At 36.9% G+C, this 23,041-nt stretch overlaps 2 protein-coding genes across 3 annotated transcripts; one reads left to right on the top strand and one right to left on the bottom strand.

Annotated features, from left to right (window-relative positions):
- Positions 1-1,715: 1,715 nt before the first annotated feature.
- LOC139966612 (phosphoserine aminotransferase-like) lies at positions 1,716-18,120 on the top strand. Of its 2 annotated transcripts, XR_011792716.1 has the most exons (11): positions 1,716-1,930; positions 6,562-6,622; positions 7,026-7,095; positions 8,534-8,730; positions 10,718-10,795; positions 11,665-11,759; positions 12,674-12,843; positions 13,892-14,020; positions 14,623-14,760; positions 15,156-17,344; positions 17,510-18,120. XR_011792716.1 is itself a non-coding variant. In XM_071969831.1 (10 exons), the coding sequence occupies exons 1-10, from the start codon at positions 1,865-1,867 to the stop codon at positions 15,262-15,264; spliced, it is 1,113 nt and encodes a 370-aa protein (XP_071825932.1). In that variant the 5' UTR covers positions 1,716-1,864; the 3' UTR covers positions 15,265-18,120. The 2 variants fall into 2 exon arrangements, 1 of the variants encoding a protein (XP_071825932.1); XM_071969831.1 differs by having other exon boundaries at positions 15,156-18,120.
- LOC139966614 (guanosine-3',5'-bis(diphosphate) 3'-pyrophosphohydrolase MESH1-like) lies at positions 17,430-22,989 on the bottom strand. Its single transcript, XM_071969833.1, has 3 exons — positions 22,583-22,989; positions 21,339-21,394; positions 17,430-20,914 (listed from the first exon to the last, which is right to left on the bottom strand). Exons 1-3 carry the CDS (start codon positions 22,917-22,919, stop codon positions 20,537-20,539), a joined length of 771 nt encoding a protein of 256 aa, XP_071825934.1. The 5' UTR covers positions 22,920-22,989; the 3' UTR covers positions 17,430-20,536.
- Between the last annotated feature and the right edge of the window lie 52 nt (positions 22,990-23,041).

The raw sequence follows: 23,041 nt of genomic DNA, 5'->3' as shown, positions 1-23,041 counted from the left end.
TGCCAAATAGTCGGTACTTTGTGGGGGTGATAATTTCATTCCAAATCTGTCGAAAGCTTCGAAAAGCTCTTTTCTTTTCCAAGATATACATATTAGAAGATTTTATCAATCTCTGAAAAATATGTGCAAACCATGAAGTGCGCTTATCAAAATTTCATATTTTATGCTATTCATCAATAAAACTCGGAATTAAAGAAAAGGCTTGTAAAATGATCACTCTTTGATGGATTTTGATGGGAGTTGCAGATATGTTCATGATTTCTAATGCCTTTTAGAGTGATTAGGAAAATGTTGTTCATATGTGTCCGTAGACCTTAAACTTGACTATTTCATTACTGTGGTAATTTTATGATCGCCCTCCATTTTTCCTACTTAGCCTACCTGTGCTCAACTCTAACACTTACGACTACGGGAACCGCATATCAGCTGCCATGGCACCTACTATCCGGCAAATTTCAAATGGAAAGAATTTACAAGTGCTTTCAAAATATGAATCATTATTACCCTGTATGATTGACATAAATATCATTTCGACATCCCCATATAAGATAATGAATAGGCTTCGATGTAGGCCTACTTGCCTACAAGTTCAATAATGTATAGTTTAAGGAAGATCCACGAAAGAAAATCTTATCAGAATTCAAATATTTCGCATATGTAGACACTTCTGTGGGTTTCTTCTTGAACCGGGTGTGCATGCATTCCACAAGAGCTTTTCGGGCCCCAGGTTTCTTCATGGTACCGCTATATACTTATCAAAGAATTATTTTCGGAGTTGTACATCTGACATGTATTAAACTGTCCATCATAAACGAGTTCACTCGTGCGCGCTCCGCCCTCACCGTCCCTCTAGTTGAAGTTTTGAACGAGACCCCTCCCTCCACTCGTTTTCGATATTGTCTACCCCTTCATCACGAATGTGAGAAAGAGTTGGAAAATTAAATTGATGCTCTATGGGTGCGGTACTGAATGAGCATCGGGTCGAGGGATCACGACGTATACAAACGTATGTGGAGAGGAGAGCGTGTTGAATCACAAAGTGATATTCACAGTCCTCCACGATAATCACACTGAATCACTGAAATAAATTTATGTGCACTGAATCAAATGCTGTCGCAAGTGAACACCCTTTTTTTTATGGAAAGTCACCCAGGAAAGAACCTGGGCAAGAAAAACCAAACTACCAACTACCAAACGACTGATGCGCTCAATTCCATGCCATGACCTCTTGCATCAAGACTGTGTGATCATTGTCACGCAGTGTGTATCACGATTCCCCTAGAACAGTAGAAGGGGAACATACAGCTACAAATGATCTTAGCCAAAAGGTCGAGAAGCGAATGTACATAGAAGTCTACTCTCGACGCAACTACACTTCAGACTTATAGCTCGAACTATTAAAATTTACTTTGGAATTCTGCTGTCAATGAGGGAATCTTCTACCATGCAGGAACAAGCATGGTCTTTCTAATGTTGAGGGAGATATTTTAGCTTACCTTGTAATTTTCCGGGCTTGTAAACATTCTGATAACACGTGCGATTTTACAATGATCCAATCAAATTGGTGTAGTTACGTCATTGCAAATGAATAGCCAATCAGAGCTTCGTTTGGAAATTGTAAACACGAAATGCGGTGGAAACCTGATTTGTCCGGATCCTGTATAGCCTGCATATATCTCACAGTAGACACATGGCGATAGTTTGCCATGTGTAGATTTCGTCTGTGTCTTGACAACTCAGCCAGCTGACAGTAGTATTATTATTATTATAGGATACATATATGTCGTAGGCATATGTGTAAAAGGAGACTCATTTTAATCATTCCAGTATCAAAGAAAGAACAGATCAAACTTTAAGACTAAAAATGGAGACTAAAAAGGCAAAACGTGTCATTAATTTTTCTCCAGGGCCAGCGAAATTGCCTGAAAGGGTGAGAGAGTTTATCACTTGAAATTCTAGTGCTATGAATGGGCAAACGCTCAACATGGCCTAACATCTATCAGGATTAGGCTAGGCCTAACAAGTAACATGTTATTTGTGAATGTTACTTAATACTTGTTGTTAATGTTATTTGTTACTTGTAAGAAAGAGTCCGAAATGACAACGAGGACTAAGGCCAAGTAAGACTAGCCTAGACACAGTATTAATAATTCTGTATAGAACTTTAAGGTAAGTGCCTCACGTCATTGCTAAAATTTGATTGTGGCTATTTATAACCATGGTGTGCTCGCTTATTCACCAGATCAAGGCCTGTTACAAACTTGTGAGTTGAGAGTGAGACAGTGAGAGACACATCAAGCCATATAGGAAAGAAATATCTTTGTGTAGTAATAGTACATTGTACAAACGATTTAAGAAATTAAAATACAGGTGGTCAAACATACTTGTATTGCACTGGCTGTAGGTCGTTGAAGCGCACTCCAGTTTGGGGGGGGGGGTAAAGTGTCCTCCCATGAAAAAAATAAGTGAAATGGTGTATTCTGATGCATATTTGTCAATAAATTAGTTTTATAGTTTCAACATGCAAAGTTAGGCTAATAACTATTGAAACTTTTCTTTTGTGTTAGGGATTGGTGGCTGTAAAAGTTGAGACATTTTACCTGATGAATCTCCCGATGATCCGCTATTAGCGTTTCATCAGGCACCCCTTGTTTAACTGACGATTGGGTAAACAACCAGTGCATCGCTTATTCAGCTTATGATTGGGTAAAGTAGTGGCAGAGCAATGCTTATTACACCAATGGTCAGGTGAATAGCTCCCACCAGGGGCGGCGATTTGTTTCAAATATGGGGGGGGGGATATTTGCTTGGGTGTAGGCCGCGTAGCAACTTCATTCCCAAAATTGTTCGCTCGCTTTGTGATATTTTGTATCTATACCAAGTTTCATTACGGATGCGGTCTGTCTCATGGTCGCAGGTCAGTCTTGGATAATTGTGGGGACGCGTATCTGTTCTCTGATACTATCTAAGCAGAGCTCGACCATTGGTTCGCGCGTAGCGTACAAGAAATTTTTTGGCATTTACCGCCCAGATCGCTGGAAATAACACTTCCCAGACGCAATGATGCTCCAAAACCTCCTTAAATTTGAGATCTCATGGCTTAGTAATTTAATTTGGGGGAAACACATGGGCGTCTGCAGATAAAAAATCAGGGGACAAATAATCCAAGTAGACTTTTGTATACGATGGGTCTGGGGTCCTCTCCCAGAAAACAATCATAGACTGCTGCAAATACGATTTCCTTCCAATATTTCACAACTGTGGATAAATGTAATAAAATGAGAACTGCTGCATGTCATTTGCACAATGCTGGATCAAACTGCGCCAAAGTTCAATACAGGGAAATTTGCAATGCAAGCGGTTGGTCAAAACAACTGAACACCAACTGAACACCAAACAACACCACTGAAAAAGCCCATGGTCCGTCTAGCTAATTCATTTCGAAAATAAGTAAAAACTACTCTCGGTGAAAGTCTGTGTCGTTTTCTGGTGATATTTAGTAACAAATTGTGACACGGTTAGACATGCCTGTAGCGAGGAATTTGCCAAGGGAGGGGCGAAGCTTGCAGGCAAACTATCTAAGCGTGGCGCCACCATGAGTTGGCGTGAAGCGTAAAACAAAATTTTGGCCAAAAATGCCTTCCAGATTGCTGGAAATGGCACTTCCCAGGCCTTGTAAGTTGCATCTAAGCATTTTCTTTTTGGAATTACTAGCGATATCATAAAAAAATATGCTCAAGTGGGAAGGGCCGGTGGCCCCCTTCCCTCCCCCCTTGGCTACGTGCCTGCAGTTAGAAATCTTGTAGTAAATAGGCCAAATGGAAATCCAGTTAACCCATATTGATGCATGTGGATCATATATATGATTGTACTGTACGTACTTACACTCATATACAAGAGATGTACAGATATTATGATAATAATCATGAGCGACAACTTGCTATATACGGTCACAGGTCACAGAAAGTGTCATTTACCTCATGCAGCATGTGTTGGATGAAGTTTTAGCCACCGCCAAATAAGATTTGGATAAATAATCTCACACATTATTTTCAATTTATAGCCACAAAAAAAACTATGCCACCAAATATTGGGGGGATATTAGATACTATGTTCCCCCTTAAAATATTGGGGGGACATCTCCCCCCGTCCCCCCCATTATCACGGCCAGGGCTCCCACCAACCTAATATATAACATAGGCCTAAGTCGGATCTCACATCATACATATAATGGCCTAATGTTATTCTGGTAGTTGTGTCAGTAGGTGGAGTTCCATATTTTCATGCATGAATGTTGTTTAGACTTGATTGATAGAATAAATAATGGTTGATACATTATAAGGCATTTCCTCTAAATTTTGCTGAATGTCTTTAGCAAAATGGTTTGATTTGAAGGTAGCTTGTGTCTGTCTGAGTTTTCATTATAAAGGATACTTTAGGTTCTATACAAACAAACAAAAAATCACCCCAAAACCCAATCTAGATAAATACTTTACATACTGATTTATGACAGGGTACTGAGCAAGAATTATTCTGTTAATGCTTACAGTAAATAGTTATATATCTATAGATCTAGATGGGTTATTGGGGTGTGTGGGGGGGGGGAGGGGTGAGGGGGAAACAGAACCTACTTATCCTTTATTACACTGTATGACATGCACAATCCAAAATCTAAAAAAACACTGCTACTCAAAATGTGTTTACTATTAATCCTTGTGGTAGTCGGTGGTTTGTTCAAGAGGAATTACCATTCCTTGAATAAGGGACTAGCAGGATGAATGTCATATATAGAGAACCTCATCAATATTACCCAACCAAGATAATTATGTTGTTCTTGGTCATACCATGCTAAAGTGAGTCTTAATTGGCCAAGTACAATACTTTGACTTCACACATCATCCTTCCAGTGTTCGACTTATGGCCAAAAAATTGCATAGCAACAAATTTTGACAATTGCTATACAATATTTTTGTTGCATAGCAGTTCCCCAATATTGAATAGCAGTTTTGAAATTACTACAAAACGGACCAAATGTTGGCGATCAATGTATTAACTAGAAAATGTTTGTTTATTATTATTATTTATACTAGTGTTGCTACGATAATCGTTTTCAATATCGGTATCGGCCGATATTTGCAATATCGGCAGCATATCGGTATCGGTAAAATTTTGCCTAATTGCCGATAACAGCAAACCGATATTGAACTTTTCTTTTTAACAGCAGAGCTACCTGTACTTATTTATACTTGCAATGATTTGTTAATCTGCCCAAGACGATCCATTTCTTTAGCGTCAGTTAAACTCAGATTCATTTTCGATTAATATCCATGGAAACCTGACTCGCCGTAACATCTAAAAACACGTCTACGGCGCGCGAATATAACCAATGACCTTCGTGAACCTTGGCCTACACACAGCATTAGTGCAGCATATATACACTGTACTAACCATTCATCCTCAAAGGCCTCCGTGAAAACCTTGAACATGATGCATACAGTAACTGCACAGTTCAGCAGTGTTGGAAAACCTTGTTCAATTTCCCGCGAACACACTGCCGATTTCCCACCGGTGTTCGCCTGCCTAGCACGCGTAACGTGCGAGCATAAAGGCGTGGTGTCCAGGGGCCCGTCTTAGGGCTATGGTGGGGTCATGGGGTAGAACCCCTCGTGGGGATCCTGGGGGCGAAAGCCCCCGAAAATTGTTGTATTTTTTGCGATGTCTGGCGATGAAAAAATTCGCAGTTGAGGATGCAAAATACTGACAACTTTTTTTATTTAAATTGTCACGAAACTGATGAAAATTTTAAAATGACAAGTAAAAGTAGGTATCTTATGTTATAAAATGAAAAGAGATTTAATCTGTCTTTCAATCTTTAAAAAGTGCAACTTACAAAACTTCCGATATTATGAAACAAACAACGTTCAGCAAAGCCCTGTTTCTAGACTGCCTAACAATGAATAGCGTGCACTATGCGTACATTTTTACAACTGCAGTGTTTAACCCTATACCCAACTACTGTACCACGGTACATGTGCTGCGAATTTGCCCAGGTACCTTCCCAACAACTGTGAGCTCATCCCCTGTGTAACACCTGTTTGTTAACATTTTTTTGGCACGTTGCCAGGGAACCTTTTAGTTACGTGAGATCCGTAACCGTCGAGGTGGTTAGGCTATTTGCTTTACACTTAAATATGGTAGGATATTATTTTTTCAGGGTTTTTTTTGGGCTATACGGTCAAGTGAATAAGTTGTACATTGAGTATAAACTCAATAAATTATAACTTCTACATTGTGATCGACAGTTCGTAAGTTAAGGTTTGAGTGTTTGCTCCCAAATCTGACTAGGAATTTGTATCGCACAAATCGGCACAATGTGCGATGCTGATTTGGAAACGTCTCGCAAGTTTGTCGTTTTGGATCGCATTTTGCGATGCGATACCAGAAAAATCGAACACTGCATCCTTCCTTGCTTGTGAAACCATGATTCCCGGAAGATTGCTACAGATCTCCTCAAGAATTTGCTTCAGTCACTTTTGAATTTATCCTTCGTCATTCTTGCAGGTCTTAGAAAAAGCTCAAGAAGAATTACTCAACTACAATGGCCTTGGGATAAGTGTTATGGGTAAGTCAGTGTGTAATCTGCAATTGAGACTAAAATTCAGTGCGAACTGAAATAGGTCTTCATTGGAAGGGGTTTCTATTCATAGGCCTTTGCAGCGATTGGCTTGAATTGCTGATGATTAACTTGAACCTGCTGCAGCTCCTGAACATTTTATGACGTACAATATTCAACAGTTCCAAATTTTCTATCCCTTCCTTGATGTAAAACTTGACTGATCGATCTAATTAACTATGTATTGCTCTGGGATTTAAGCATCTAACAGAATCGAAACAGTTATAATCAACTCAAAATGCAACTTTAAATGAGGAGGTACCTCAGGGAAGTCTAAATGAACTGCTTAATGTGTGTTTTAGCATCAACCCTCATGGTATGACCTATTTTTTTTTTTACCTCTGTTCCACAGAAATGAGTCACAGATCTGCGGATTTCTTGAATATTCTGCAGACAGCCAAAGAAACATTACGAAACATCTTGTAAGTTGTGGACCTTTGAATGTGTGTACAGAATAGCATTATTACGATATCATGATATCAAAAAAATATACAGCAGTGTCTATATCAATATGACTTTTGGTTTCTAATGAAGTTAGCCAAACCAGCTTTAACAATATTTCATCTGACGATCACAAACTCAAAGCCAAGAGAGTTTAAAAAAAAAAAAAAAAACGTTATGATGAAAGATAAATTTTCCTGGCAACTAAATTAAAATAGTTATCTTGATTTTGCTGGCTTCATAAAGATGGGGATTTAATTTTGTTTGTACTGGTTATGACGTTTTGAACTGAAAGTGTTGTTCATTTCGTTTCCTAATCATTTCCTAATAATCACAAGTACGAGGAATTATTATAAAATAGAAGAGTAAGTTGGCAGGATCTGCTTCAGAGGCTAAATGATAAATGATAAATAACAGTAGTCAACAGAAGGCACAAAAACAAGCACAGAATACCGACAGGTTAATGAGCATGGTGAACACAAAGAGATAGATGTAAGGGGATTAGTAGACGAGGGATGGAGAGAGGAAAGAAAGAAACCAACAGGGGAAGAAGAGGTAGGAGATAAACTGTAGAGGGACAAAGAGTGCATTAAGGGAAGAGGGTAGGAAACTCAGGGCAACTTACTTTTACACATTCTTTTACACAGGCTCTTTAGTGCATAAGCAGTTTGCTAACAGTTTTATTTTATTTTGAAAGTAGTAGAGTAACATGTTGTAGCCACAAAATTGAGGACCTCCTAAAATGCTCTATGACTTTGTCCTGTAATCAAACCTTCAGAGCTAAGACTAAAGTAAATTTTGTTGAGTCTACCATTCTGTGAAGATTTGCATGCAAAGAATTGGAAACAATGATATCTTTCATCTATAAACAGTAGGTCATTTTGATAAGTAGGAAAGCTGACTTTGTGACATTTCTGTTGCCCTGGTTATCATTGTAAACCATGAAGGTATGCAAACAGCTCTGATATATTGAACAATTTGGATAATAAGGTTTAGCAAATTACCTGTTGTGCACAAAGAGACTTGTATTGCTCTGTTGAAAATGTTCAACCGTTGGGGTGTTGTAATGACAGTGAAGTTGCCTTACTGATTAACAAGGACAAAGTTTTGACAACTTCGATGTAAATGCCCCCGCCCAAATAGATGGGTTAAACTTTTGAAATGGTTGTTGTGAAATGTACTTGTACTGGTACTCTTATTCTACAAAGTTACCTGTACTTCTATTTTAGCATTTTTGAAATCTACTGCATATGCTTGTAAAAGTTTATATATTTGTACTCACGATTAGAGCCTTGTACTCATACCCATACCAAGGGGCAGTTATTATAATTGTACTCATACTCATGCTGTTATAATCGTTCTATATGTCTGTTGTAACATTCATTTCCATTTTTTTCCCCTTCATTTTTTTTTCTTCAGGGATGTCCCATCAAACTACCAAATTCTATTCCTTCAAGGAGGAGGTACTGGCCAGTTCAGTGCCATACCCCTAAATTTAATGACCAAAGGTAAAGCTGATTATATAGTAACCGGAGGTTGGTCCGCAAAAGCTGCTAAGGAAGCTGAAAAGTATGGCAAAGTGAACTTGGTATTAACCAAATTGGACCAGTATAACAGTAAGCTGATTCCTTTTCTTTTTTTTCTTTCTTTTTTTCCCCCCTTCTTTGTGGTCTAGTGAAGATTATGCCTTTTCTTTCTAGGTGGAGAATTTTTTCTTTCGGACAGTGGAAGGATCTAGGTACAGTAGAAAAGAGATAAATACAAGTTACCCCGGCGGGTATGACCATACTGAAATATTGATGTTACGAATTTCATCAAGTGAAATATTAGTAGTTCTTGATATTACCAGGCTGTCCAGCAATCTTACCATTCCTGGTCTTTTTGTTCTCCAATCCTATTTTGAAATTTTGCATATATCACCTGTGTGAGTACAGTAACTAACCTTGACATTGATGAAAGCATTCATTTGGGTGTGAGCGCATAGATCTCTTGGTTAGAATGAAGATGAACCGAGAGTTTGTGTGTGAATACCACATAGCCCAGGCTAAAGTGATGAAGAGTTACAACCCAAACGGATAAAGCAAATATTAAACTTGCATAATGAACATTTTGAAGAATTAATTTTGCATCTATTTTGTTTTTTACGGCAATACGGCAGTAAATGATTTTGTTTCTCTCTATAGAATCCAACTTATTTATTCATAAAGAAGGACAAAACAAAAGATAACTTTAAACGTAGTACAAGTGATTTTTTTGTAGTTCTCCAGATGGTTAGATTCAGACTGTGTGCTTCTCTAACCTTCCTGCAGTTTTATTCCATAATGGCTGAAAACCGTCTATAGGATTACAGAAGAAATCAAAGTAGGATGAGGATCTTAGAAATTGGTCATATTTTAAAAATTGGATTTGAATACATTTTTCACCTTGATGATGATTTTTTTCTGAGAGTCACTTAGAAAAAGGGAACCAAAAGGTGTGAGAAAATTGACAGCTGCGATCATGAAAAGCACAACTGAGATTGTATGAACAGATGTTTTGTTATACAATTATCAACTTGTAACTACACTAGCTCCATTCAATTTTATTCATACTGAATCCAGTATAATCAAACAAGGTCATAATTTTGTCCTTAAATTTTGTCATTTACTTTAGTATAAATGTTGTAATTGGAATATATATATATATATATATATGTATATTTTGGTTTGATTTAGCATGCCAGTTCAGTATAGTAGGATTTGTTGTTGTGGGCTATGCAATTCACAGATGAATAATAAATTTGAATGCTGCTATGGAAATGATAATATTAGTACCAGTATATCTTCTGCATTATCTCTTAACTGATCTTTTCTTGTAAAATCCCTAAAAATATCGGTTCTCTGCGTGTAGCATGCAGGACTCTGTTACACCTTTTTGCCTCAATCCTCTGTTCCCTCAGCAGTTTTGCCAGCTTTGTATTATCATATTCACAATGTGATGGGAATTGATCAACTAAGATATCCGTAAAAAAATTGTGTGCAGGCAATTTCTAGAAATTTGTTTGAATTGATAGCATCATTTCATCTCCAGACACTTCTTCATATTCTAGGGTTAATATCATTATGCATATGTAACAGAGGAATTATATAACTCCCAAATAATTTGGCTTTTTCATCATATATATATATATATATAATGTGAATCTTGACTATTATAAATATCAAAGTTTATTATCTGGCCGTGGTATTTTTAGAATTGCATAAAAACCTTTATCAATGTCAACTCATGAGGGCTGCATTAATATACCATATGTGGAAGTGCATGTGGTTCCTCATCCGTGCTGTTAAATTTACAATCCCTTGCAGAGGGGTAAGGTGCACAAGGCTAGAACAATATGACCAGATGGTATCCTATGAAAGTTTACCAGAGCATCATCTGTATAACAAGTTATTCTGCAGTTTTTGATGTATGTTATTAAGGTGTCCCTGCATAACACAGCTGCTAACTTGACAATATATGTAGCAAGGCTTACAGTACACACTTCATTTGTTCACAGCCAAGACCACATGTAAATGAAGGATTCTTTATATCATTAAATCTTTCTTTGTTTTTCCTTTTCTTTAGGAATACCCTCTCAGGATGAATGGAACCTGTCAGATGATGCTGAATATGTTTATTACTGTGCAAATGAAACAGTTTTTGGTCAGTTTTTTTCCCCCTTTCTAGTGACTTTTTGTCCATGCGTCTGTTTACAAACTTCAGATTCAAATTAACCTCTTTAAGACAATTTTAAACATACAATTTTAAGTTGATTGAATATGTATGCATAATGAAGCCAAACTTTCACAGCTTTTCAACATGTGTGATATAACATCCGGCAGCTAATTTCAGTGAGCTCTGTTTTGTGCCCTCTTGTTGAGACTTGAAAAATGGCAATTATTAAATTTTCTTTTATGGATTAAAACAGTAGATACAAGGGAGGAAGGGTCTTGTGAATATTTCTTCTGACTATTTCTTTCATTTGAACAAACAACATAAAAGCAAAATTGTGATTGTTTGTCATTGCTCATTCTTTGCCAAAGATCCAAATTGTTGGAAGAAAAAGTGCCCACTTCCACAGGTTGCTAAATAGCTATCAATACTGAACCAGAAAGCCAGAACAAGAGAATAATTATGTTAATTGGTTCGCCCTTAATTAATTACTAGTTAATTTTAAAAGCAGACGTTTAGTGAACCTGCACATTTTGTCATATTCCAACAAAATTAATACCTGTAGTCTCACTCGCCCTAGTGAATTTGTGCTCGTATTCGGGGAATTTTGGAAATGTAACTACTAATTGTGCAGAGTTCATATTTTGGCTTGGAACCTGAGCTTGTGCCAAGGGAGATTCTACATGTGCTGGTACTAAAGTTATTCTTGCACTACATGGAGAAAGCATTATTAAACGTCAGTGATAGTACAGGCGAAGTTAAAGGGCTACAGTACTAGGTAAACGTTGTGTATTAGCGGATAGAATATGTTGACATTTAACGCCACCTATTTTCAAGGCTTTTGTCTGATCACATTTCAGGTGTTGAGTTTCCTTGGATACCTGATGTCAAAGGTGTTCCCATTGTCTGTGATATGTCCTCAAACTTTCTGACAAGAAAGGTTGATGTCTCAAAGGTATCAGCAGTTTAATTTGTTTAAGGCAAAAGCGAGCTATTGCCCAAAAAATTGTGCCATGTATGGCAACATCACTATTGCATCATTACAAACAAAAACGGAAGAATAGCAATGGAGCAATAGTTATCATAAATTGCATAACATGTAATTCTGGGTACAGAGTTTATCACTGGAGGTCTCCAGAATGATCTGACCATTAATTATCAAGTGCTTTTACTTAGCTGAAAGTAGGTTCACAATTTGTGTGTCTGGTATACAAAATAAAAAAAGATTGTTTAACAAGGTAGTGATCGCAAGAAACAAAATAAAAGAAGTGGAAGAGATAGAATTTTTCTTTTACAAAAACTTCAAGGATAATTCCGGTTTTCTAACAAGAAATATTGATGTTTCATACAACAGTTGGATAGTTAAACCTGGTAGTGATTTGGACTTTATAACCACTTAATCTCAACAAGAACTTGAGATGTTTCATACCACAGTTGGATAGTCACCCCAAGTACTAGTAGTGTGTTGATTCTGTAACCACTCAATGTCACAATATGCAGTATTTTGTTTATGGCAAGGTTACATTTTTCTTTTGATTTCTGAGATATCAAAATTAGCAGTTTCAGGAAACACCATAATACCATAAACACCAAAAAAGTGGGGAAACCTGTGTTTTGATACAATTTTGGATGCAGAACTTTGTTAGTCAAAATGGTTACAGTGAGGTTCTATTTGTGTGCATGTTCACTTCAAGATCTTCTCACCTTGTTTGATTGATGGTTTAACATATTGTTGGAGAGACTGGGGGTTGGAGGGGTATGGGAGGTTATTTCTTTCAAAATTGATTGTTACTACGGGGGTATTAAGCCTTTCATATGTCATCCTTAGAGTCACATCATCAACCTCGTAAACATAAACTCTCTCTGCAGTATGGTGTCATATTTGCTGGTGCACAGAAGAATGTGGGATGTGCAGGTGTCACTGTGGTTATCATTCGAGATGATCTCCTTGGTAAAGCCAAGAAAGAATGTCCTAGTGTCCTGGATTTTACAGTTCAAGCCAAGCAGAATTCCATGTACAACACACCACCATGTTACAGGTATATATTGTCTGTTAATAATAAAAACACTGAAGTATTTGTCTTGTAAACCAAAGGAGCCTATTGATGTTTCTCATTGACACCTTTACAGAGTCCGCATAAAATCACTCATTATGTGTCGGTATCCACTGAAAGCTGAACTTTACCATATTTTAGCGAACAGTATTTGCGAATACTACCCTTCAAAGAAAAAACATGAAAAGTGAACGCTAAACATTCAGGTAGAATTGTTTTTAGACTTGCTCCAGTCGTCACTTTGCATGTGATGGACTATCCCATGGGTAACTCCCAGATAAACAATTTTGCTACCTATCAAAGAATAGAAATGGAATAAGAGAAAACTATTAGAACATTCAATCATTACTTTCTAGCAAACAATACTGGTTTAGCTGTCAGTGTGTTGAAATGGGGTACAAGGCCCTACTGCCAAACACATTATAGGGCATTTATTTACCTTATAATCAGACCTCTTATTATTACAGGCTTTCCAATTTTGCTGTTTAATTTCTTAGAGAATGTTTTTGTGCCTTTGGCATTTCAATCAGTCGAGTAATGATAGTTGCATCCATATCTTCTTAAGATATTACCCTTGCATTGCCAAATTTGTTACTTAAAGGTAGTCAGTATAGGCCCCAAATTATAGCATGCTATAACTGCTAGTAGTTTTCAAAAAGTACTTTCCTGGAGGTCTTTAATCTCCAAATTGTTCTCAGAAATTTTTAAGGAACACACAAGATGACTGAATGTCCCAGTGAGGAAAATTTCTTCGAAGTTTGTAATCATGACAATTTAAGAATTTTGACCAAAGGTGACCATATTTGTATATCTAGCATATTTGGGACCCATACAGCATACCTTTAATTATGCAGTGAAGAAGATCTTTCTAGCATTGGACATGTCAATGCCATAGCAGCGAGCCAAAATACTATAATCAGTATCATCGCAAACGTCATCAATGCGCATGTAAAATGTTTGGATTACACCACAGAATGAATGAATTCAGTCAGTCATTGTTGGCTCTTAAACTGATTGAAATTTGTCTCGTCAGCATCTACATCCTGAGTTTGAATATGCAGTGGTTACAGTCAGAAGGTGGTGTAGATGCCATGGATAAGAGGAGCAAGGACAAGTCTTCCTGTATCTATAAGATCATTGATGAATCTGATGGATTTTATTCGTAAGTAGCTTTATTCTCACTTTTCTGTCTTTGTCTGTCATTCAAAGGAAAGAAATTTCTTAATAATTTGACTTAGGATCGCGTCAGCACTTAAAAAATGTATACGAAACAAGATCGAGCAAGATGGGAGTTTAGTTAATTCTGACAGGAAGTGTTGCATCTCGATGTTGCCCTTTTTGGCTTGGGTGAGAATCATAATGTGAAGTGAAATTTGAAACGGCATTTGGGTGTCAAACAGGTCAATAAACGATGTGTGGTTCCTAAAAGTAAGAATCCTTATGTTTTCATATTTGATATCTCTCTAGACAGGCGGCTCCCTACTAAGAAGTAGGCAGTGTCCAGTTATTAGTTCCTGGCAAATAAAGAAGTAGATGGATTTTATCATTGTGAAGTACTTTAATACCATCAAATCAAGGGGTGGGGACTCTTTCTCAGATTGTAACTCAAGCTGAAAGATAATGCTGTAAGGCTATGCCTTTTTAAAACAAAGTAAACTCATGCAGGATCTTTTAAACTATAACATTGTGTGTATTATTATTTTTGTTATTCAAGAGCTCTTCCAGGATCAGATAAGCTCTTACCATATTTCTATTTTTTTACAGCTGTCCAGTTGAAAATTCTGTTCGCAGTAGAATAAACATTCCATTCAGGATTGGTGGTGCCGAGGGTAATGAGGGATTGGAAAAGCAGTTCTTGCAGGAAGCTGAGGCCAAGGGAATGATCTCTCTGAAAGGACACAGGTAGGTTTAGTCATGAAAATACAGTTTTATCTTTGAATGTAAGATACCTTGTTGTAATCGTAGACTTTTAATGATTGTTCCCATTACAAGAACCCTCCTCCAACGCTAGCATTGTTGCGGAACCATGTCAAAATTAGGACACAGAGTGGGGCTGCAGCATTCCGCAGCTCTGCTGCATAGAACATAACCTTTTGTGTCCTGCAGTTTCAAACGATGCAATAGGTCTGCATAGATAATCCCCATTGTTTGATATTGATTGATCCTAGCTGAGCAGGATTCTTGCAGCTGCTGCAGCTTTTCCTATTGGACACGGTGCCTAAGATGACCTAGTTCATGTAACCAGTGGCAATGCCAGCTTGGTATGCTGACATTGTTTAATATTTTTCCATTCAAAGGTCTATCGGTGGGTTGCGTGTTTCTTTGTACAATGCCATGTCCCTGCAAGAGACCAAACTTCTCGGGGAGTTAATGACGGATTTCAAAGAGAAGTATGGGAAGCAGTAATTTTGCTCCGACCATCTCCTAAAGAGCATCATGTCCTCCAAGCATCTTCTTATGGTCCTCGGAGTTTTCACCCCGACGGTTAAAGAGGTCACCTGTCATTCGTCAAAATGTCCAAACGAAGCAGTAGATTAGAAAGGTGCCCGTAATCAGGTTTTGTGTGTGCAAGCAATACCTTCTGGGTAACAAGGTCTTGGAAACATGTTAAAGTGGTTGTCTATAATTTCTTGCAATATGTAAGTGGTATTTTGTTATTAAACAAATTCATATCAGCTGAATTAGGTGACAGAGGAGCAGTCTTTACACTCTGTAATATTAAGCTAAGCTCATGGAAAAAATCTTAATTGAAGCTTATGATTGCCCATTTTATTGAGCTAAACAAATTAGGCTTACCATTTTCTTCAGCTTATATGGACATATAGTAGTTGAAGGATTGGATTTGGCATGTAAACTGAATGACATTTTGCCTGTATATAATAAAGTACTTGTTAGTTAAGTAAAGTTATGAACACAGGTTTAAATTTCCTTTAATATCACCGTTGGTTGATTCTATAATAAAAAAGAAAAAGTAAAGTGTGTTTTCAATGATTACAACTGAAATTTTTCGGCCATGACAACATTCCCTGGAGTTGTACATCGTGGAACCTTAATTTTTTTGAAATTATTTTATAACTTTGTAGTAGAAGAGAAATTTACATAGGCAAAACTAAAAGAGAGTGCCTTGAATAAATTCTGACCTTATAATGATGTCTATATGCAAGTGACCAGTAACTGGCAGGTTAGACCAGAAATTTGATGTCACAAACCGCACACTCTAATTAAAATCACAGCATACTTGCTAAACTCAAGTTTGAACTATCACAAATATGTTACTATATTGAGTCTGATGTATTTTGACATGGAGGCCTGGACGATATTACCGTACTCATCCTTTAAAAGCAAAGATAATGTGCAACAGGTTCTGAACCAAATAGTTCTTCAGTGGACAAAATGCAATCATTATTTTGTGGGACACATAATTGTCTTCACCGGTATTGACAGGTAGCCGCCTCTCGAAGAGCAAGAGAATGGTTATGACCTCACAGATCTGCTTAGTTGCAGTGGTAGCTAACTATATTTATGACTAAACGTACGGTTAAAGGTACAATCCAATACAGAATAACAGCTCTTAAGCAGTACATTTGCAAGACTTGCGAGATAAACTAAAGAGAGCGCTCCTTAAATTTCATGTAGTCATTTGCATGTTTGACTTGCCGTTACAGCAATAAATGTTACTGTCAGCGTATAATTTTGTGTACAAATATTTTTGGCAAGTTTTTAACGATCTGAAGTTTGTCTCTTATAATTTACTATGGTCCTTGTGTATAGCACTGCTACTAATCTGTGCACGTGTGTAGCAGTTTGACCATTTTGGGTACCATTGGGGATGTGATAATGCATAAATTATTCCTGTTGTAGATATGTTATGTCATCTGTTTTCCTCCTAAGTTTAAGAAAATCTGTACTGAGGAAACTTGCGCACGCAGTCTTTCGGTACGATAAAAGGAATATTAATATTTTAAATACAAGAACTAAACTTGTGTATAAGTTATCTTTGTCATGAGAGCTTAAGGTAAAAGTTGATTCCTTTCAGGACTTTTAATTAGAGAATGCTGATCTGGACCTATGTTGTAAGCAACATCCCATTTTGTTCAAGAGAAGACACTGGTATGAATATTATAATTAAGCCAAAATTTATTTTATCATACCTTTTTTTTTGTTTACCATTCCTTGCTTGAAATTTGTATAAAGTATAAAAGGTTATATGTGAAATCACTTTGCAACTGAGTTTTGAACATTGTGTAACATAACAAATACATCACATTTAACTTATGATGCCAATTTCCATTTTCCCAGCAGCTGGAAGTTTGTTAAATAATTGCTAGCATGTACCATGAACAAATTGTCTTAATGCAGCTTTTTGCCTCGATTTTGGGTGAATGTTTGTTTATCATCATGATTAGTAAATTATTTTTATCTATTAAAAGTAGTTTTCCTTTTTAAATGTCTTTAATGTAGGGTGAAGAGGTGCTTGGGTGATAAGGTGGGTGCATAGATCTTACAAGAAAACTCAATTTGACCATGTGCAATCGTTATGTGCATAGCACTTGGTGGCTTCGGTAAAATTAGTTTTTCTTTATATGTTTTTTTCTTTATGTTTTTCTTTATATGTTTTTAAAGTAGGGTGAAGAGGTGTTTGGGCGATAAGGTGGGTGATATGGTTGGTGCATAGATCTTACAGGAAAACTCGATTTGACCATGTGCAATCGTTATGTGCATAGCACTTGGTGGCTTCGGTAAAATTTCGGTAAAATTAGTTTTTCTTTTTGAATGTTTTTATAGTAGGGTGAAGAGGTGTTTGGGTGATAAGGTGGGTGATATGGTTGGTGCATAGATCTTACAGGAAAACTCAATTTGACCATGTGCAATCGTTATGTGCATAGCACTTGGTGGCTTCGGTAAATTTCGGTAAAACTAGTTTTTCTTTTTGCATGTATGAATTCTGTTGATGCTGCAGTTATTTGAACCAATTATGGAAAAGGTTTAAAAAGCATTCCAATTTCTTTGCTCCTTTGTGTATTCAGTCACTATTTAAGTCACCTTTTCCCACTTTGACAATCATTTCCAGGGAAACATATATCTAAATCCTTTACTGATTGTAAATGAGATAAGTGACATGAAGTAAGTTTAACATATCTTTTTATTCTCCATTCTACAAATGAAATGATAGATAGGCACATGATGATGTTCAGTAATAGAGGAATAATTATACTTATTGAGTATTTTTCATGCAAATAAGACTTTCTGTGTAAACTACAAGCTCTCTCTCTGCCTTCTCTTTCCTGTAGTATGTAAAGTTTCCACCCAGTGAACAATTTCCTATTTTGTGTACATTCATGACAAACTTCAAAGCCCTCCTCCTGACAGTACGAGCAGTACACATATCCTGTTTCACCAGGGGTAGAAGCCGGGGCACGTAACCCCCACTTTTTTCCAAAATCATAAATGTGCCCTACTGGCAAATAAAGTATGCCCCTTTGATGAACTGTCTTTTGGATATCTTAAGCCTTTGTTAATTTTAATATTTTATTTGAATTATTCACATGCACCTTAATAGTATTGATAATATATTAACACATATATATTTAAGTGACATGGCCGGTGTGTATCGGTTTATAGCATAACGAGTGGTGGTTGTGGAATGAGTAAGTGCCCCTCTGATGTTGTGCCCCCCCCCACTTTGTGGAAGCTTCCTACCCCCCTGCCTGTTTCTATTAGATGATAAGGTGAGGAAGTGTCCATACATGTCATGATAAGGGTTACCATATGTACTAATTAATCCGGATGGTCCTGTTTTCGCATCAAATAATTATACTGTCCAGCCGGCAAACTAATTTGTCCCGAATTTTGTTAATAAATATCACGATACGCAAACTGAAACAAAATAAACATGTAGTACATGTCACTATGAGGTATGTTTTGGAAGTGAGGTGTAATTGTTTCAATACATGATTAATGGAAGCATATTAGATTGGCCAGAAAACTTCAATATCGTGAGCACACAGAATTTACAATACATAGTTGCAACCAGCTACTAACACTAATGAACGCTCCTGTTATTGTAGCTATTCTCTGATTTTAGTTCTTAGGTAATGTTTGGTGTGACCTCATTTAGTTCATAATATATTAAGTTCATACAGCTTAACAAAGCATGCAGTGTACCACTTTTTAAGCAGAAAAATATGCAAACTCATATGATAGTACTGTATGGTGTGGTCATGGCAAATTCTCCCCACTGGCTGAATACTAAATGCTTAAAATACCTTAATATAATATTTAATTTTTATATAGCACTTTACACCAGCAATAGGTCCCAAAGCGCTTTACAGACGTTATATTACCCCTGGTCAATGATAACCTGTCCCAGAGACAATCCCTCCAGTCGGCAGCAGTTATATACTGCGCCCAATGACAAGTTACCTCACAGGTACCAATTTAACCCCTGTGTGGAGAGAGGCAAGTGAGATAAAGCATCTTGCCCAAGGACACAACAAAATGAACTAGGCATGAATCGAACCAGCAATCCTTGGAACACAAGTTCGATGCCTTAGCCAATCGTCCACTATGCTCTCATACCACCTTGAATATGCATGGAAAAAACCCCAAATGACAAGAATCTGTAAATAAAGGAATGCTGTGTATAGACTGGACTCAGTTCATTACATCCCTGTTAACTATTAGACTAAGTGATCTTTATTAATGTCTTAAATACATATTTAATTCTGTCATTGACATACACTAACAAAGATTGAAAAATTCAGGCATAGCAATAATTCTGTAGTTTTCTCACATAAACTAGATATATTGAAGAACTTCCTTTTGAATTGATCTTCGATCCAGATTAGCAAAACTGTTAGCAATTGTTGATCCACAGAAAAAGGTACTTTATAGAGATGAAATACTTGTCATATTGTCAATTCACTTAACTCACATCCCTCCCGGATATTACAAAGTCTGCAAACAAAATGAGTCTTTCAAAGAACAACCATAACCACTCTGTTCTTAGATATGAAAATGATTGTCTTCTTTTTGAAAGCCAACACATTTTAAGAGCTATTTTTCTTTTCTTTTTTTTTTTTTGCTTCTAAAAACATTCATTAAGAACTGAGTGTCATGCAGTTGGGACAATTTTCTATAAACTGCTTTCATGTCTCACTTCAAAGCACTTGAATTGCCAGTATGAGTAGTACAAACATCCCATTCTCACCAGATCAATGGCACAAACTGCATACTGTCAGTAGGAGTGCTTTAAAGCTTGATATGAGAGGACAGTATATAATGGTATAAGCATTAGAAAATTATCAAAACTGGGCCTGTGGCGTAGATCCTAAATGGCATATATCACAATTTCACTGTAAAAATAAGTAACATCTTTTGTGGAATCCTATTAAGGTACTGATTTTATCAGTGAATTGTTCGATTGCTTGCACAAAAAATAGAAAAGTTCTCCAAACTTTCTTACTTGAAGAGTTTCTGGATATATCATTGCACACAAGTTCATTTGAAATGCACCTCCTACTTTCCTTTCTAGATGTACCAATGAACTTCATCAATATGACATTTAGCTAATAAATGCCCTTTTGTTGGTCAGTGAAGTAAGTCATTCTTCTTATATACAACTTTAAACAATATCAATTTAATCTCATCCTTTTGAATTTTCATCTGGTGGCTACACTCAGGATTCCACAATAATATTTCTCTTATTGAATAATTTGTCAAGTTCCTTCTCCAAGTTTTCGTTGGTATTTCTCAAGCCCTTCACCACCTGACTCGCCCATTGAAAGTATTCCTGAACTCTTGTTTCCGTCCATCCCTGAGGTGTGCATTTCTCTAAATCTCGGAGATTGTAAAGCTTGTCCGCAAGCTTCACCAGCTTTGCCTCTCTGCTCTTGTGAGGAGCATGTTCGATCTGCAGTCGTTTCCTCTCCATCTTTGGTAAGGACTTGTCGTCAGTTACTTCTGCCACGATGTCACACACTGCTTTGCCAAACTCTTTCTCTAATTCTTCAAAGGAGGTCTCGGTGTCTTCTACTGTATCATGCAGTAGAGCAGCCTAGATGGAGTAACAATGAAAATCATTGCACTAAATCTAAGTCATGAACTACTCATGCAGCATACAAGTACAAACATAAGCACAAGCAGCCCAGGCAAAAGTTTGCATTTGTAGCCAACAACCACCACATCATGATTCTAAATGTACATGTCTGTGCGTGGTGGTTCCTGGTTAGATCAGATTATAATAATAATATTGTCACATTTATTCACACTGTGGCAAACAACTTGTACAACTGTGGGGAAAGGGGGGGGGGTTATGGGGAAAGAATACAGAGCACTTACACCATCGTCCAACTGACTTCTCTTTGCCAGAATTGCTTGACTTAATAGTGACTGTTAAAGGGGATAGAACATGATTTTCAACTCTGAATGTTTAAAAAATATTTTATAGCCATGAGACAAAGCACAAATACTACATTTACCTGCAGAACAATTGGATCAGATATTCCACCTTCAGCGGTCAATATTCTTGCGACACCTGTACAGAGAAATATGGAAATTATTATGAACATTAGCTACAATTTCTCTTCTAAAAATTTGTAAACTGAGCGACAAATTCGACAATGTCTACAACAAATAAGCATTACATCTTTGGCACAGTGACAATTATCAGTCTCCCCTTCAATAAGTGGAAACAAAAAGATGACAGGTACAGTAGTTACTGTAGTTTTTAACTCTTTGGAAAGGGGAGAAGCTCGGGTGAGACTTTTCAAGACATGGTGAAAATGTCAAGCACTAAGTCATAATGACTTCATATGAGTAATGGTAATCATGCTGCCGATGAGCGACTGGATTTACAATTACCACAATTGAATCTTTTATTAGCTTTAAGTTACAGTAGGTGATATTCATGTGGTACAAGTTTAGATATAGCTATGTAGTGCAGAGCAAGTAAAGATAACGTCAACACGAGAGTGAATAATGCTTGAAAGTATATATCTATTCCCAATATGAATGAAGAAATAAGCAATGAAAGTCTCAAGGACAATGCAGAATTTTTTTGACCATACAACTTATTCAGAATTTCACTAACACTGTATTCAACCTATTTACACTGACCCAAAGGTACAGCCTACAGGTATAGAGTGCAAGTAGATAGATCTTCCTGAGGTGAGACTCTAAACTCTGAAATGAATCTTCACTGGTCTGGAAATATTACTACACAATGAATAATGAAGCATCTCTATAGTAAATAAATAAGAAAAACAGTGAGAAAACGAGGTGTGAAGAAATAAACAGGGATAACTGTGGGAAAGGATTAGATATAAAAATAACTGCTGATTATTTTTATTATTTTATATACCTCTGCTCATACTGTACAGTATTCATTAGTAATAGACTCAGTACAAGGCTACTGCATGTATAAATATAAAGTTCTAGTACATTCATAGTTTTCTTAAATGAAATATTAAGAACTGGAATTCTTGAGAAAGAAGTTTTCTTCCTTTTCTTTTAACTGTACCCAATTGGCAACACCGTGTCATCTTTTCAATGAAGGTCATATAGTATTTTAGTTACTCCGAGTCCGATATAAAATCTAACAGTACAGCCTATGTCTAACGTTATGCATAGGCCTACAGCATGTACATGTAGCCTAAGGCCGGGTAGCCTAGTTAGGCATAGCCGTATTATTACTATTAGGTTACTGTCTGAAACTAAGTCTTACCAATTGGATGGTTAATGTATGGAGTTTCTTCCTTGTCCTTTCTCCTTTGGTCACGGTGTTTTATTGCTGCAAAATCTGCACACTTTACTAACGAAACTATATGGCCGTCATTTTCCCCGTCACCTTTCGACATTGTTACATATGTTCGGAGGTATTCTTTCTGAAATGGTGAAATGTAAACTGGCAGATACCACAAAAAGAACTTATTTTTTTGGTGAGGATTAGGCTTGCGCCCCGAATGCAAATACCTGGACAAATATGAAATATTATTGCGTAGCCTCACGTTGCTAAAATTCAATAAGAAAACACGGGAAAACATGTGTTTTGAAATAAGCATGACCTTGGAAAATCAACAGCGTAAACAAGTGATGTGATAACAGGTGTAAGACAAAAAAGAATTTACAGTACTAGTTTTGCGAAATAAGCAGACAACCGACCATGAACGAGAGTTGCCAGATA

Source organism: Apostichopus japonicus, chromosome 4 (genome assembly GCF_037975245.1).
Source record: "Apostichopus japonicus isolate 1M-3 chromosome 4, ASM3797524v1, whole genome shotgun sequence".
NCBI classification, from domain to species: Eukaryota; Metazoa; Echinodermata; class Holothuroidea; order Aspidochirotida; family Stichopodidae; genus Apostichopus; species Apostichopus japonicus.
The sequence above is the reverse complement of the archived record's forward strand: the minus strand, read 5'-3'. Positions and strand labels throughout refer to the sequence as shown.

What these genes read in the sequence shown, in the direction of transcription:
- LOC139966612 (XM_071969831.1), top strand. Translation starts at nt 1,865, where the DNA reads ATGGAGACTAAAAAGGCAAAACGTGTCATTAATTTTTCTCCAGGGCCA. An exon ending in CCTTGGGATAAGTGTTATGG is followed by an intron (nt 6,623 to 7,025) that starts GTAAGTCAGTGT and finishes TCTGTTCCACAG; the next exon opens with AAATGAGTCACAGATCTGCG. An exon ending in GAAACATTACGAAACATCTT is followed by an intron (nt 7,096 to 8,533) that starts GTAAGTTGTGGA and finishes TTTTTTCTTCAG; the next exon opens with GGATGTCCCATCAAACTACC.
- LOC139966614 (XM_071969833.1), bottom strand. Translation starts at nt 22,919, where the DNA reads ATGCTTATTTCAAAACACATGTTTTCCCGTGTTTTCTTATTGAATTTT. An exon ending in ATACATTAACCATCCAATTG is followed by an intron (nt 21,395 to 22,582) that starts GTAAGACTTAGT and finishes TTCTCTGTACAG; the next exon opens with GTGTCGCAAGAATATTGACC. An exon ending in CTGATCCAATTGTTCTGCAG is followed by an intron (nt 20,915 to 21,338) that starts GTAAATGTAGTA and finishes TACTCCATCTAG; the next exon opens with GCTGCTCTACTGCATGATAC.